Source organism: Cyclospora cayetanensis, unplaced genomic scaffold (genome assembly GCF_002999335.1).
Source record: "Cyclospora cayetanensis isolate NF1_C8 unplaced genomic scaffold, CcayRef3 CcayRef3_contig_72, whole genome shotgun sequence".
Classification (NCBI taxonomy): Eukaryota; Apicomplexa; class Conoidasida; order Eucoccidiorida; family Eimeriidae; genus Cyclospora; species Cyclospora cayetanensis.
Genome location: NW_020312723.1, coordinates 162,307 through 179,167, shown reverse-complemented (window position 1 = coordinate 179,167; position 16,861 = coordinate 162,307). Strand labels below are relative to the sequence as shown.

Sequence of the window (16,861 nt, the reverse complement as noted above, 5' to 3'; positions counted from 1 at the left end):
ATAATTGCGTCGAGAGAAAATAGTGACCACTGGAAGTCACGGGAAAAGCTTGCATTGAGTATGCTCTAGGAAACCGTCGCTTTTGTTGCCTTGAAGACATGTTTACGCAATTCCACACGGCAGTGTCGGACCAAACAAGTCGAGACAAGAAGAGTTGTATGCCTCATTGATCAGGCCTCTCACTGCTGGCGATGAGCCAAAGCACGTCGGGCCGCCAATTTCTGTTTCAACTTCCGAAATAAATGCTCATTGCTCTGCATCATGAGCACATGAAACGCAGCTTATATCACATGCAGAGTTCGAAAGTCGATTACTAATTTCCCAAGTTGTTTCGCTTTTTGCCACTGAGTGTGATGCACTAGCTGAACGGGACAATACTGATAAGAATGTTCACTCAACATAAATCGTTCTTTTCTTATTGTACCCATGCGTGTAAACAGTCGTGCATCGACTTCCTTGTGCAATGCTATACACCACACATGACTGGAAGCTCAGTCAGCAGAAGGTACCTGATGCAAAGTTCCCAATATATTTGGCAGACAATGCTGCACCTGCACCGTTGTATGCAGCTGCCTGTCATTCTCTTGCTGGCAAAGCTTCAGCAAGTGCTGCTTTTCTTCCTTTAATGGTGGGATGACCCCCTGCACGTGGATTTGTTGGAGATTCAATCTTTCTTCCGCATGCCTGATCAGTGTTCCTGCAGCATCGGCAGCCGCTACGGCCGCGGAAGCACAGGAGCTGACTTGTAGGTGAAGGAGAGCCAGAGCCATGTTTGAAAGGACAGCTGCTGCGGCAGCAGCGCATGGAAAGCTGCCTTTATGTGCTACTGTTGTAAGAAGGGCAGCTGCAAGCCGTTTAGCGGCTTCTGTCGCTGCTGCGGCATCAGCGTCTACTATATCCCCAATAGGTACATCTGCTATACAGCCTAGGGTAACGGAAGCTGGCGTCGACGTGATTGCGGTTGTGGATGAAGTCAATAAACCTGGGTCCTCCAACGTTTTTGCACACCCGTATCCTGTGGTGGATTGAGACGGAACGTGTATATCCCGTACTGCCACTCCGCCATGCACACTGTCCGCGGATGATGACTCTGGAGCAACGAGGTGAGTTAGCAGGTGCACATACAACCTAATGCTCCTTTGCAGCAGAAAATACGTTCTGTGGGATTGCTGAGCAACTTCAGTTCCCGCTGTTGGCGCCACACAACCTTGAACTAGGTCCTCTTCCTTTGAGAGTGACGAGTCGAAGTGTTGTACAGCCTGCTTCTGATGGCACTTCAAGGCCAAGCGAAGTGCCGTATCAGCATCCTGTTTTTTCTTTTGTATTTGCCGTAATCTGGATCGCACACATTTACAGTTGGCCTTCGGCTTGCTCGTTCCTCAAATCGGAACAATTGCGTCTATACAGCATGAGGGGTGTCAACAAGCCTGGCTTGTTTCGGCGCGAAAAGTTTATCTATTCCGCGTCTCTGTAAAAGAGCATGACAGTTACAGAGTTCTAGTGCCTACCTTTGAACATGCAGCAAATCTGCAGCTACTGCGTCCCTGTTTGCTGCTCCACAGCAGCTCTCTGAAAATTCCCCATCGTCTGCTGTACTTCGGTCTTTCTCCGGGAAAAGCTGAAGGAGCTCTCCAAAACATTTCTCTGAACTGAACGTAACACCTTTACTACATTAGACAAGTGAATTTGGATGCAGTTGCTAAAGCAGCTTAACTCTCAACGCACTGGTATATTCTTATGTCAATGTTCAATAATAATCGATGTACTATGTGTGGCTCCAAGCTAGGTTTCTCTAGTGCCATTGGTAATAAGCAAAATGCACACACACTTTTCAAGGTCGTTAACCCTCAAAAACGCAGCAGCACGTCGGGCTAGGAGGACGTGTCGCAAGTGCAAAGCTTCCATGTGCTGCTGCCGATTTTCTCCTAGCGGATGCCCTGCGACAGCTGCTGCTGCATCTGCCTGCCGCTGCGCATCTTGCAGAGCTTCCAGTCCTTCTTTACAGTCTGATAGAGCCTACAGGAAGGGAGACATTTGGTTTTGATACTTTCTAAGGAAATCAAGAGCACATCTGGATGCCCTGTGCTACATTTGGTTTTGGCTTCGGTAGTTGCGGATGGCATTGCGGTTGAAAGACGAAATCTGGCTTCGGAGTGAACGTCAAACTTGCTTACTTTCTCATTCTCCCCCATCGCTAGCCAAGCTAAGCTGCGGCCACAAAAGGCCTTCGCAACAACTAGTGGCTGATAGGTGTGAGGCCCTTTCAGGCGCAGGGTTATGCCATAGGCTTCAGCAGCTGCTGCTGGATCTCCTCCAAGCAACAAGCGAGTGGCTTTAGAGTGCAGCCACTCTGGACTAGTTTGCTGCAACCGAGGTAGGTCCCCAGGTTTTTCCCTGCACATAGTGCTGTTACTTATTACTGCTGTTGAGTTGGGGAGGGGCGGCTCTCGAGGGCCCCTAGCTGGAATTCGGTTCGGCCGTCTAGCGCCAAACGAAACGCTAACCGTAGTGCATGACGCCGGCCTACCATGATCTTCTGCTACACAAGCTGAGTTATCTACTGTTTCTGTGCGTCCAGTGTGCGAAGTAGGCTGCTCCGGGGGGCATCGGATAAAAGCTTCACATAAGACGTTGGGTGTCTCTACATTTTGCACGCTTTCCGTAGACTCATTATTGTTTATTTCAGAACTGTCAGCATCATATTTTGTTGCTGGTGGTGGCTGGTTCTTGTGATCGGTCCATTCACAGCCGCTGCGGCTGTTCTCAATGCGTTGGGCATGATAAGCATGCAGCTGCTTCTTCATTGAGGAACTGCTCATTTCATGACTAACATCGGCTTCGGTATATTTTTGACAGCTTGTGGGCTTTTCTACTCGATGATGCGCATACAGACTTGCTCCTTCTGCTGTCGAGCACTCGCTTGACCGTCCGCAGGTTGTTGCTACGTCGTCCTGTAGCTGCTCAAGCACATGGCGCGCCTGCATGGCCTTTTGATGCTCATGCCATTCACGCTGCTCCTTCCGCTGCTTCCACACACGTCTTTGTTGCTCTTCTTTCCGAGTATGACGGGCAGCGCTACGCTTTTGTTGCTGTTGCTCCTGCCATTCGGTGTAGGCAGCTACGGCAATACGTCTCCGTTCTCTTATCTCGTGCTGCTGTAAGGCCGGGTTGCTAACTGCTGAGACAGAGCCCCAAAAACCTTCATGAAGCTTGGGCACCATAATGGAGAGACTGTCAGTTCCTGGTGTAACCTTTGCTGATTTATAGTCAACATCACCCCATAGATCAAGCTCAAGTATCCATGGATGACGACATACGCGTAAGTAGCAGCTGGCAAGAGTTATTGATAGAGTAGGGCATTGCTGCTGCTGCTTCAGGTCGGCCTTTAGAGACGGGATGCGAAGATGCAAGGACAAGTGCGTGGCTGTCTGCGACCAATCGTAAGCAATCGTGTTGGGCATTGTTTTGGCCGCTAGGAATAGCGGGGAGTTGCCTGCCAGATATAAGGGATGGATCTGCTGGTTCTACTTGGTGCGCAGAAGCTCTGCTGGCTTATTAGCAAGTTAACGCCCTCACTATGATCAGTTTGACCGAAGGCTGCCAAGCTCTCAGAGACGTTGAAAATTTCAGGGCAGTCAGAAGGCTGGTAAATTTTCACCAGACTCGCAATCTCAGGAGAGAGGAAGTGCTGAAGTTATTGGTAATGATGAATGCAAGGCAAAACGATTAAGAAAGTCAGCTCATGCTTCAAGGAAACGGTCTCGGCCACAGTACAGGGACGAAAAAGCACAATTTCTACTCGAGATGAGCTATACAAAGTTGTTTTCAAAAAAGAAAGTATTGATAGGTCGAAGAAGCCTTGGAATATAACGGTTGGTGAATTCAGAAAGTCATCCAACATAGAGAACTCTGCTTGCTCGCGTTGGTGACTATTGCACTGGCTTTGGCCTTCTCCAGTTCTGGAAAGCTTATTTCAACAAAGACATCTCGGTGGAAATCGGCTAATTCGTCTATTGCTGCTTTTAGGCCGTATTTCTTACAATAAGTGATACGCTTGCTTTACTCATTGCCTAAACACTTGGGGTAAGCGCCGAAACGAGTGAAAAGAGGCCAGCGGCCCTTCATCTAAATTCTATGCGTTGCATGACTTCTGATATCCAGTACGGAGTTACTCTAGCAATCTGGCCTGGCTTTTCCAAGAGGAAATATAATGTATTTGTGCCTCAAAGCCTCTTTCTATTGTTGATGCACAACGAGGGCTCAATTCTTGAGGGCTCGTGCCAGGACAATGCATGAGCTTACACAATGTTACTTTCACCTGATGTATCTGCAATGATATTTTAAAAAAATTTGCAGCATATTGCCTTCGATAATTGACGTGGTCCTTCAGGGCGACTGCGCATGCCAGCTCGTGGCCCCTCGTGGGGGTGGCGTTCTCTGATGTGGTGGGCTAGCAGCCCTGATGTGCTGTCCACAAACGAGCAGGCCATAGCTCTCCAGTTGACGCAGCTTGAAGTTAATGAAATTTGCAGCAGGAGTTTCCTAGTGAGATCATGCACATTCACCTTGCTGGCCCAGCCAATAACGGTGCACTCTCCACCACTGCGCAGGTTTGCCACCCGGTAGTACGAAAGGGAATACAAAATCCAGCGAGAGCTAATATTAATGCACCCAGTAGACAAATCGCAAGGGCTCTTTCCTACAGATTAGGAAACTAATCTTCAAGTGAGCTGCAGCGAAAGTTGTACCCTTTGGTCACTCTCCAAAGCCCGAATGAGCTGTAGTGCGGAATGAGTTCCGATAGAGGTAATCAAATACTGCAAAAATTAAGTATTTGCTTTGAAATACCCCGCCTCAGTTACTTTTCGTGAACTTATCAGTCGTGTGTCAGGCATCCCACAGCAGCCTCAAGCAGATGCATGGGTAGGCGCGCCAATGCATTCACAGTGCTAAAAGCTTTGATGCGTTAACGGCCCGAAAGGCCATTCTCCTTCCAACTATCAGAAATCAATGCTTGAACCTCACGAAATGCATAGAATGCACAAACACTAAACATTTTGCTATTTGGCAGCAAGTTTAAAGAAAATTAAGTGGATGGATATCTAGTTTGCGGGGTGGACAGCGCCCTGTCCTTTCCTTCCACGAGTTGGCACTGATACCTGCGCAAAAAGGGTCGTTACAGTGTGATGTGGCACACTTCAAGCTACAATGCGGGCGGTCAGCTCTCCCTTGGATAATATTTCGCATCATGATCACAAGTAGTACATGGATCCTGTAATGCTTCATCTAAGGTCTCCATGGGGAGGCACTTAGCAGTAAACTCAATTTAAAGTTAATAATGGGTTTTTTTCCCAAGGAAAGCTTTCCAGTTCTCCCGCCCGTGCCCTTAAGAGCTTCGACAAAAAGGGAGAGGCACCTAGGCCGCGCGCTGTGACACCCCAAAAGCATTTCGAGCGTTCACGGCTCTTTGCACGTAGCATCTAGTGCACAGGCACACAACTTAATGCCTGCTTCTATTGAGATGAATTATCCTGCAGTAAAAAAGATATACAAGCAGACTAACCAATCAGCCACTTCTTCACAAAAAAATGTTGCCATCCTCAGGAAGACGCGTAAAATTAGTATCGATACAGCTATCAGGCCATTGCACCGGCCAGGGGTCAGCATCTCTGCACTATTTTTGGCAGTCTAATGAGTCAATAACAGTGCCGTTAGCACTCCACAAGAGAGGATGGAACCCATATGTGAGCTCAATGAAAATACGAAGACAATATAACTAGTGCCTATATTATCAGTTGGGGTGTGCCACCCTTTAACGTAAAGATGACAAATGCACGAAGAGTTGACAGTCCATCCTTGCTGCGACCGTTTCTTTTTGCCAGGCGAAAATTCAAGCCTCCTAGTTAATGTGACAAAGTCAATGCGTCTCCTATGTTTTTGATAGGTCAAATAATTATGGACGGTGCTTTTTGCCACTAAACCAAATAAGAAAAACAGCTTGCTACTCGCATTCATTATGGATTGTATATCTTTATAGCGGCCACACCTGCCCCTACCTAGCCGATCAGGAGCTACACTATAATTGTTTTACACGGTGGATGCAGTATAGAACGAATGGAAATAAAGCGGCCTGTAGTTAGCATTCACTTAGACCAACGCAGACAATTATGCGGCAAGGTTCTCGACGTATTCTCGACTAGCTCAAGATGCCTTGTGAGTCATGTGCTCAAACTTAGATGAAAGCTCATGCCTCGTGACTCTTTACAATTACGAAAGCGGTAATCGTGAGGAACAGTGACTCGATTAATAAACAGAATACATTATGCGTGCCTGGGAGGCATTTCTCACGACCGCAGTGTGTCCCGTCAGCTATAAGTTGACTTTGGGATTCTGTGACGACCAAAACAAATATGATGCAACTAGAAGAACATCATTGCCTTGTGACCAAGGTTAATACGGAGTATCTGCATCAACCAGATATTAATGGCCGAAGGACTTTTAGTTAACCCACAACTGTGAGTGGTGCAAGCAGATATGTCCACATGCACTGTGACGTAAACTAGAGAACAAGTTTACTAGGTGAAAACCGATTACATGGTTGCTGGCACCTGCCTGCAATGCAAATGCTGTGATGGCCCGGTCATCACAGCATGCGTTTTTAAAACATTTGTAGCGGCCTTCTTTGCAGATTCGTTGGCTGCATCGCCCACTAGAGAAAAGCTCTAATACGGGTCTGGTCTAAAAGATCCCAGAATCAACGAGAAGCCAGGTGAAAAAGGACGAGGGGTCTTAAGCCTGTGCATACCTGTGACGTTGCCCCCCTGTGTCTGCAGATCGATGGCTGGAGTGTTCTACGAAGTTGGCCCCCGAAAATGGTCCATCTATTCCCTCGTTACGCGTTGAAATTGATTCTTTACCGCCACGAGCCTTGCTACACCCGCCTCGTTGTTCGGACTTTAGAGCGGCATCAGTGAGCCGCTTTGTAGGGAGCTCCGTAGTGATCCAGGTTGAGGGCGCGTTGCTTGATCTTGGTTGAAATGATGCGGGGTTAAGTCTCCCTGTAAATTTGCCGCAGGCAAACAAGCCGTAACATTTGTTGGGATTGCCACTCTCATAGTGGCGTATTCCTGTAGATCTTGCACGACATAACGCTCACCTGAAGACTGCACATGTGCCACTGCTTGTAGCACCGCTTTCTACTAAATTCCGGCTCATCAAAGGGCACCAGACTTCCCTGAAAACCATAATCGGACGAAAGTGGTGATGTTGCCAGAGTATAAATTCAATGATTGGTGTTTGCTAATAGGGATGGTAGCAAAAGATGCTAAATGAGTAGTGGAGAAAGGGACAGTACTGGTTTTCGCCAAATTGCATTCTCACTTGCAAGTGGCAGGGGGGCCTCCTGATACTCGGTTTTCGGAGAGACCGAGAGCCTTCATCCTTGTAGGGTGTGTATGTTTGCTGAGGCGCCACTTCATACATTACCAAGTATCGTCATTATCCTGCTTATAGGCGCCACCAGCCCAATTAAGTTGTTAAGTATGGCTCGTTGCACCTACTGAGTAATGCTACAAAGGACAGGTGGTATTCTCACATCAAGGCTATCTCCTTGCATTTCGCTCTTCTTCTTCCCTTGGGCGAACTTTTGAGAAGCATTCTCGGTGGGACACAGAGTTGACTGCATCCACATGCAAAGATAGGAAATCTAGCGAAATCGCTTGCCATTTGACCTGTGTAGTGTTTTCACTCTAGGGGATGCTATTTACCACTTACGGGCTCAAGGTGCCCCCGACAAGAAACCTGACACATCACGCTAGTTGTTTTTCTCCTTGGGCACAACGGATCATCGAAATTCCACTTTGGGATCAATCCTGTCTGGACAAACGACACAAAACCAGACTTAGCTCAAATAAGACGCATGTCCTGCTCCTTTAGACAGCCCTTCCACGAACGTATTACAATGGACTTTGGCGAGCAATATCATAGATTTAGGGGGCTTACCCCTAAGCTTTCCTCATTGACTAAACCCCTTGGCTTTCGGGGCTCCGGTAGCTGGTAGTTTAGTACATCAACACCCCAGCGACATGGGTTTTCTGTAGTGTGAACCTGGGAGAGTCGGTGCTGCGTACCACCAACAGGATCCCCTTTCCTTCAGGCCACAAACCCACACATGCCTTGGCACAGTTTGAGCCTAAGAGAGTGTAACCACTCACTAAGGTGCTCAAGTATTTCGTATTTGTTGCTCCAGAGAATAACTTACACATATGAGTGTTGAATGATGTTTTGCATGCCGTGTTGATCACGTGGAAACGTTGACTGCGTTTTGCCACTAGAATGTGGCTTCCATCCATCTGTAAACGAAGTTTCTGGATTAGCGAATCTATGTTCCAAGATAGATCCAAGATATTGCCCTCCAGAAGGTGCTATTTGGCGCCGCAGGCTTTGCACAGACCGGAAGTTGGCACTGTCCAATGAAAGCCCTCGTTCGCCAGATACGTTCAGTACTCCAGGTTCTTCTTGGGCTGAGCCGGAAATGGCAAATGAGATAATATTAAACAATCAGGTGGCGGTAGACAGACTTGCTACCATTGCGCGGACCTGCACTGGGGTGCTGATCGATTTCCTTCAGGATGGTTCAGGGGCAATGTGCTCACTCCTGTCCGTCCAGTTTATAATATCTTGTATTCGGGTGCTAGAGTTACGTCTTTGGAACAGTTCAAGCCTTTTAGAGGTAGGAACCGCCCCGACCTCATCATCAATTCTTCCAAGGAGACGATCGGCAACCTGACAAACACAAACATTGCAAGGTGTCTGATACGATGACTGGTAGACCACAGCCCATAGCGTCTCTTTCTAAAAAAACAAAAGTAATTTTGAGCTCAATGCGTTGACAAATGCCTCACCTGGGAGCTCACGTGAGGCTGTGAGCGCCGAAACGAGCTTTTAACGGCGTCATGTCCCCAGTCTGTCTGCAGCCCAGCAGCGGGTCCTCTGCGCCAAACAAATACGTCTGCTTTCAAGCGGACGTCAAGGTTTTAGGAGGAAGGACAAAATTGGAGTCAAATGAACTAATCGTGACTCTGTTGTAATACCTTCTGATATCGGCTCCCTTTCCACGCGGTTGTAACGTGTTGAGCCGGACTTCTTCTGGTTGCCTGTGGGAGTACATAGGAACGATAACGATCGACAAATAAATCATGGTTGCTGCAGCAATGGTTTTTTGGAATTTGAGCAGTGCAAAACACGGGCCTGCTATCACCTGAGGAGCTCCTCGGTTCTTTTCCCGTGGATCGCCCTCCATCGCTGATTTTCGGCGCAGTCGTTCTTCTCCATTTCCTGGTAAGAGAATGTGTTTTGCACGTCCAGACTTTACTAGGAGTCCAGCAAGCCCTGTTCTATGAGCTGCATGACCTTCCTGCAAGTGGGAATGCTTTCATGCACCAGAAGCAGGTACCTGGACTCTAACCACGCACACCTACGTGCGTGGCTGCCCCTTGTACACCCCAGAAAATCCTTTCCTTTCAGACAGGATTAAGGACAATCACAGACTTCGCTATGTTAGCGTCTTCCCGTTTGCTGTGCTGAGAGTCGATACGTAGGCCATGCAGGAGGCGAAGCGGGAGACTTTCGTGTTTCACTGCTCCGAGCGGGGCACCTTAAGACGCGCAGCGAATTGGAGAAAAGTATTGTCGTTGTGGACAGTGATGACCTTTATTTGAAACCACTGCGTTAAAAAAAAATTATTGACCCTCTGCCGGGACTGCCATGCAAAATGACCGCGGACCAGTACATAGGAAATCGCGGAAGGAGGAACTTAAGACAAGACCATTCCACAAGGCTTCAACCTGCTGCAAACTTTTAAAACCAATGATCCAGACAGTTTAGTTCTTCGAATGAGCAGGAAGGAGAGCCGTTTTTTTGCAAATCTTCCAGATGACCAAGCCAATGGAAGACACATCCAAGAACTTTGCCATCAAGCAGGGGAATGCTGAAGGTCCCTTTCTTCTGATTATCGCAGGATGATAAACTATAAGTATGACAAAGCTGTGAAAAGACACGGTAAGAATGCCATTTTTATCGAACCCAAAGGCGCCAGCGGATCGCGACCTGGTCACCGCCCCGGACTGCCTCAGCAGGACACCAGTATGCCGCTTGCATACTGGCCTCAACCAATGCACTGGATGAAATGTTCTGTATCGAGATAGGAAAAGGTGAGTGCAAATGACACATGCAAATGATCGTTACGTTTAAAACTGTTTCTGCGGGCAGCCTGTACATGGTATGCACAGTAAACGGGCCACAACGCAGTGTTTGAGTGCCCGCTGACATTGAACTTCGGCTCTATTTCGACGTCCGAATAAACCGAGGTTTAAACTTCAGCAGCAATAATACCAAGCTTGTAAAGCATTACAACTCGGCCAAAATGTCTGTTTCGGGTGGCTTCCTAGTCCTGTTACCAGCAAATCCGGAGGCCGTAAAAGGCCTTCCTATATTATTCCTGTGCACTCATCAGTAGAAGAAGAGTAAATTGATGAATGCAAGAGCACACTGATTTCCCCGCACTGGGCCGCAGCAATGGCCTTTGGATGGTTCTGCGGTGTCTGGCGCGCGCGGCGCACACCGTTTGTAGCAGTGTCTCTTTCCATTACAGGGAACCCCCTGAGGTCCTGAGTATCATTGGCGCCCTGCCTTCTTTTGCATACGTGTAACATCAGTCGTGGGCAAATGAATGAAGCTGCTGTATTTACTTCTGTCTACAACACAGTCCGACACAACACGTCCCCGCGAGCCACAATCACGTTTTGGGCAGACCGTGTATATGCTAAAACGCTCTGATACACGTCGCTAATTCAGGAGAGCCTGCTCTCCAGTTGTCATCGAGGTCCTCAGTCAATAGCGATGCCCTCTACTTGAAGGGAATAAAAATTATGCAGCGAAGTCTATGTGCTTTCAGTATGCAATACCTCTAGAGTTTAGGCCCCTATATGACACTCTGTAGCACTGTGCACTGCTAGCTTGTGAGACACGTTATTGTGTAAATGCCGTACTCACTAGTGACGGAATCACTACTAAACGCAGACAGCATCAAAGTAAAAGGTTGGGTGTAATGTTGCTGGGGGCACACCATACATGATAGCTCCCCCTGAGGTGCTCTTTTCGCCAGCTGGTGCCGCCGGTAGCTCAGGTATGGGTGACATTGTACCATATGGTCTGCGCTGATGGATGTTGGACATGAATTAGCCGTCCATGCGTCCTGTCCCGAAGGGGGATCAACCACCAGCTGCACATGCATGTACCCTCGCTGAGCTAAGCCGGACATGCCGATAAACTTGGTGGCTTCCGGGAAATCTACCCTCAAAGAGGGAGTTGTTTGTCTCCATCAAGCACCCACTTTGTGCATTGTTTGAATCCAGGGAGCTGTAATACCCAACATCCAATGGGTGAAAGACGCACAGCCCCCAGAACTTGTGGAAGGAACGAGGCAAAGAGACGCAGGAGGCCATACAGTTGCAGAGGTAGCCCGATTAGAGCATAGCCCAACGCGATCATCAGAACTCCAAGGATATACAGAAGAGAAGCTTTCCACTTATGGGGCTTCAAGACAAAAAATCGAAGCGTTTTCTTGGCGCCGAGTACCAATCCAATACCCGACATAAACGCTAAGTTTCCAAGGGTTAGCAAGGCCCGATCCAGAAAGCACAGCACGCCAACAAATCCCAAGCTGAGTCCCAAGAGACAAAGCCCCACCCCGATTCTCTGTCCGTCACTCAGCATTTTAAGACAGCCCTGTACGAAGTCTTACTGCTTCCGCAGGCAACACCGAGGATAGTATTCCAGAGGCTAAGGATGGGCTTATCATGCAGCGCGCCTTCAGACAGCTATTTAAGTTGGTGGCAAAAATCCATGCTGTAGGGAGCTGCCATAATTATGGCGTCACCGGCTGCAAGGAGTTCACAAGTGCACAAATGCAAAGAGGAAGAGTCTGTTCGCTGAACTCCCAGGAGACTGGGCGTAGAATACTAGAATCCTGTCCTTGGTGATACGAATCGCAATGATGGTGTTTGATATTACAGGAAATCCAAAACCGGAGGCCACAAGGTATATCAAGAAATAGGGCCAATGTGAAGGCTTCCCTCTGCAAAAGGGGCCACAGTTCAGCTGTGGCTTCAGCACAGCAGTTGAACCTAGAGGTAAAAAGACCGCAGAACTTTACACATTAGGAAGGGCGCTTTGAACCTATACAACGTTGGGGCTGATTCTACGCCATCCAGTTTCATGGGGAAAATTATCCAGGGGCTGTGGCTCAGGAGTTGGACACAGGCCAAATGTAGATCACTGCTCTGTCAGAAATTATCCTTCTACTCAGCCTTTCTGTTGGGGACTATATATTGTTTCTTGAACACCTCAACCACACTCACAGACCGGAGCCCCGTGGAGGTTTGAAAGGACAGCCCCAAAAGCATCTCTCGCCTAGCGGGGATGTCCGAATTCTTGCGATTCAAAGCTAACCGAAAACGGAAAAGGTGCTGTGTTGTTGCCCACCCACTAACTAGCTGTTCGTGGAAGTGCCAACATTCTGTGGCCGCCGCATGCGTCAGAAGTGAGGACGCTCTAGAAGCTTGAGTACCGAACACTGGAGAAGAAAAGCTTCTTGGTATGGAGTTGCGCAACTAAATGGGTTTCTGGACAGGGGACTGTGATTGCTGTGAGTGTTCTATCCAACACTAATGATGGTGGTAGACTTGCTGTAGGTGACCTGCATGGGCACTCGCAGTTTACATCGGTCACATCGGGTCCTTTTGGACTTTTGGCGATGCAAAGCACATAGGCTATTGTGGATCGATGAGTTTGTTCCAGGCGTCTATCTCTTAAGGCGACCATGCCACCACACACCGACGCTACGAGCATGGCGGCTCCCGTCGATGCCTCGCAGCAGAAAAATCCATTTCCAGAGTTTCAGGTCAGACTGACGGTCGCCAATACCCCAGGAGAAATTGTGTGTATACTGTTAGTAGCGAATTTTGGTGCGGATAATCTGTAATCTGCGCGAAGCTGGGGGTTTTGGCTGTATTTCCGTGGGTGCACTCGTATGCTCTCCAGGTGGTTGTTCTAGCCGGAGGCAGCGGTTCCCGTCTTTCTTCTCTACTCGATGCACATGGTGCTCCTGGTGCGGCCTCATGCAAGGCATTGCTCCCCGTGGCGAACAGACCCATGATATGGTATTGCCTCAGGAACCTGCAAGAAGCTACATTTGGTGGTACGGTATCACCCTTCCCTTGCGACGACACATGAACCCTGTCCAAATGTGCTGGGTGCTGCGTGTTTTGGTGGTATTCGCTGCCACAGGTTAATGATTGTTCGATGCAAACACGGTGTATTGAGTCGAATCCTTTGTAGAAACTCGTGTTCTCAACTGCACTTAGGCACCCAGAATGTCCTCCAATCCATGTATATAATTTCGTGCATGCTTCAGATGTTATTGTGGTAACACAAGCACAGCAGCAGGCAGAGCTGTCAGCCTACTTGCAGCAGGAGTTCCGCAGCTCTTTTCGACGTCTCGAAGTAGTAGGCCTCAAGTGCACGCGTCGTGGGGAGGATGAAGATGGAGAGGATAGCTCATGTGGGGGGAACAGGCGCCGCTCAGTCGACGCCGCCGACGACCCTGATCAAAGGGTATGCGGAACAGCAGAGGCGTTGCAGCAGATTCGCCATCTCATTACAACCGATTTCATTGTTTTGTCGTGCGACCTTATTGGCCATGTGGACTTTTTCGCGCTAGCAAGTTAGTCATGACAAATCCTAATTGGCAAGGGCCTTAACCGACGCTCCCAGTTTCAGAACATTGTGGTTGTTTGATATGATTTTGACCAAGAAGACGGGAATTTGTACTTCAGTCAGTGCCGCTTGAGGAATGGGATGAGGACTGCCGGGGCACGGCCGGTATCCATAGCCACCTTTTAGAGGGATGAGGCCTACCCTGATCTGGTTTATTGCACAGATAAACATCGTGTTGAGGGCGCAGCCTGTACAGTTTATTTGATGCCGCGCGACCCGTTTGCTGAACCGACGCCTGCGCCGGCGAAAGGGAACGGAGATGGCAAAAAGTCAAAAGGAGCTCAACAAGCAAAGGTAGACACAAGCAGAGGAAACCCTGTGACGGTGGTTTTGGATGACTCACGTGTTCAACTTCTGGCACTTCAGGACAGACACAGTAAGGAGCTGAACCAGGGCACCTGGGAGTCGGCGTAACATGGCAGCTAGACATTTGTTCTTCTGTTTGTTTTTGCTTTTAAAAAACACTCTCTTCCGCCTACGCTTGAGAGGAATTGTTTGATATCTTTGGTGTCTCCCTTTGTGCAGGCATGATCCACGGCAGCTCCTTGCAGGTTTCCAAGCTGCATCTCTTCCTCTACCCGTCTCAGCACCTATTGCCCGAGTACTACGATCCGCATGTCTACGTCTTTGCACATGCCACGCTCAAGATCCTGGACCAGCCTTCCCTGCGTCACAGCCTTTACTCGATTCGTGTAAGCTTGCTTAATTTTAAAACGTCAGGGTTTGGAATATGGAACCACTTCATACCCCATTCTATACGCCTAAGATCTCAGATTCAACTGCGTTCGCTACAACCTTGGTACTTCCAATCCCTGTCTTCTCATTAGGCGTGCGGGTTGGTGATGAAAGTAGCACTGAATTTACTGTTGAAGCTAAGCCAACGGCTCCTAAGCGCCTTTGCTAATCTGCATGGTTGCTCGCAGTTTGACCTCGTACCATACATGATCACTATGCAGATGACCCACGCAGCACAAGGTAAAATTGTCTTTAGCTACTTCCTGGTGAAAGTGAGCTCATTTGACAGGATGTGCAGCGCAATGGTAGAGACTCCTTGATACAGCTCAGGTGCGATTTACTCTGTGGCTGTTTACATCCTTTGCAGTCTGGTCCGACAGTCGGCTAGAGTGTGACGTGTTTGAGAGGCAGCTGGGAGCTCTTCAGCGTCAAGGAGTGGAAGAGTTTACCTCAACTTCGTTAACGGCCACTTCAGCGACGCACGAATTGCCATCAGAAAGCGGCTTACCAGTCTTATATACTGCAGCCAATCCCCCGCCTCGGCCAGTAGGCATTATCAATGTTCACGGCTGCACAAGTCCTTAATGTCTTACAACTACATACCTGGCTCCATTGTTGGCCTGAGCTTATGGCTTTTCCGGTGGTCGTGCACTCAGAAGTCACTGAATGGTGATTCACTGCTTTTTGTTCTTTCTGGGAGATTTTTTGTACCGCTTTGTTGCAGGCCAAGGGTAACCGAGTAGTTTGTTGTATGCATCCAGACTCTGCGGGGATCTGCTGCCGTGTTAACAACCTTAATGATTACCGCGAGATGAACAACAAGGTAAATACTCTATCCCATCCATACCCCTTCTCTGTTGAATGTCCCAATCGGGTCTCAACACAATGCGGCTACCTACAGTGTATCCAGGCTCTGGTAGTACCTTTCGTTGCATATTGGAACTTCTGCTTCCCGTGTGTACAAGCTTACGCCAAACTTAGTGGCTTTTAAGGCTGTATACTGGTTTTCAGTTCTGTTGCGGCCGGTTGGACGAGTTACGAGCCGTTCTTCCTGACTGGGCCCTTCCCGAACACAACCCTAAGAAGCCTGGCAGCGTGAGACGAGCCTTGGCGGACTTGCCTTTTGCAGCTCATGGTAGTACAGGCTGGCCTACACGGGGCCAGATGCTTTTGTTGCTGCTGTGGACTATGCTGTTGCCAGATGCGCGACTGTGTCCTAGCGGATGGTGCCATGTTGGAGGCAGACGTTGTGGTAAAGAGGAGCGTTGTGGCTAAGGATGCCACGCTGCGCTCGGGCTGCAAGGTGACTCAGTCAATTCTCATGAGCGGAGTAGAGGTTGGACCAAAGGCTGTGCTCCAGCGTGTTATTCTTTGTCCTGGCGCAAAGGTTGGAAAGGACTGCAAAGTGAGCCTTGGAGCATGTATATACGTTGTTCTCTCAACTTACTTGCACCTTGGTATCTTGTCAACTCTACCAGACGAACAGCCGACCTGACCAATAAAGACTTGTAGGTAGTCTCTTGGGTTAGAGTATTATGCAGTGTGTAAAGCTGGCTCTTTCGGAATTTTCGTAGATCGAACTTTATGCGTTTGCCCTCTTGGATGCGATTGCAGCTCGTAAACTGTCAAGTTAGAGGTGGCTTCTGCGTACCAGATGGAACGATTGCGGAGGACACGACTTTACCTTCCTTTACTGATGGAGTGGATTTTACAGCTTTACACCTGTGATTTGCATAGCAATGGTTGCAGTAAAAGCAGATGCTGCAGATACAGCAGTTGAAATGGGGTTACGTGCATGAACGTACGCAGTCGGTGCATCTGCAGCAGTGACAGGTCTTCAGTTTAAGTGATGAGGTGACATCGCAATCCTTTTCGTCGCAATTGTTGATCTAGATGGCATTTGCCGGTGCAGTTCACCGGGTGTTTTTGCACTGTGGCTTTTCAAATACCCGAAGGCCCTAAACGATTGCAGTGTTAAAGGAACTATGAATCCACAAACGCCAGATGATACATGCTGGTTCAAGAGCTGCGATGTTTCCTTGGAGTGAGAGGTTCCGGCCTTCCAGTTGTGTAGTCGTCAATGAAATTTACAAAGCAGCACTGTGCTGCTGTGGGCGGGAATCAAAAGTTGCCCATTCGTCTTTTCCGATATTACACCTATCCCACATCTACTATCTTGGCCTGAAGGCTATGGAGGCGTATCCTGTAGCGCGCCAAGCTACGTTCAAGCACTACGTACAACACCAGTTATATCAATTGAGGATTAATAAAGACTCGTTAGTTTGTGTGC

The 16,861-nt window shown here is 48.5% G+C and overlaps 4 protein-coding genes across 4 annotated transcripts; 1 reads left to right on the top strand and 3 right to left on the bottom strand.

The window, feature by feature from the left end:
* Positions 1–491: 491 nt before the first annotated feature.
* LOC34620978 lies at positions 492–3,461 on the bottom strand. Its single transcript, XM_026335563.1, has 3 exons — positions 2,175–3,461; positions 1,829–2,016; positions 492–1,335 (listed from the first exon to the last, which is right to left on the bottom strand). Exons 1-3 carry the CDS (start codon positions 3,459–3,461, stop codon positions 492–494), a joined length of 2,319 nt encoding a protein of 772 aa, XP_026191348.1.
* Positions 3,462–6,789: 3,328 nt separating this feature from the next.
* On the bottom strand, positions 6,790–9,333 carry LOC34620977. Its single transcript, XM_026335562.1, has 10 exons — positions 9,260–9,333; positions 8,949–8,991; positions 8,655–8,853; positions 8,261–8,522; positions 8,002–8,149; positions 7,774–7,875; positions 7,595–7,678; positions 7,381–7,461; positions 7,141–7,234; positions 6,790–7,058 (listed from the first exon to the last, which is right to left on the bottom strand). The coding sequence occupies exons 1-10, from the start codon at positions 9,331–9,333 to the stop codon at positions 6,790–6,792; spliced, it is 1,356 nt and encodes a 451-aa protein (XP_026191347.1).
* Positions 9,334–11,355: 2,022 nt separating this feature from the next.
* LOC113146886 (vesicle transport protein GOT1B-like) lies at positions 11,356–11,775 on the bottom strand. Its single transcript, XM_026335561.1, has one exon. The coding sequence runs from the start codon at positions 11,773–11,775 to the stop codon at positions 11,356–11,358; it is 420 nt and encodes a 139-aa protein (XP_026191346.1).
* Positions 11,776–12,880: 1,105 nt separating this feature from the next.
* On the top strand, positions 12,881–16,299 carry LOC34620976 (translation initiation factor eIF-2B subunit gamma). The gene is made up of 11 exons (XM_026335564.1): positions 12,881–12,961; positions 13,102–13,258; positions 13,475–13,783; positions 14,000–14,212; positions 14,362–14,528; positions 14,760–14,811; positions 14,939–15,117; positions 15,296–15,394; positions 15,583–15,666; positions 15,773–15,976; positions 16,186–16,299. Exons 1-11 carry the CDS (start codon positions 12,881–12,883, stop codon positions 16,297–16,299), a joined length of 1,659 nt encoding a protein of 552 aa, XP_026191349.1.
* Positions 16,300–16,861: the final 562 nt, after the last annotated feature.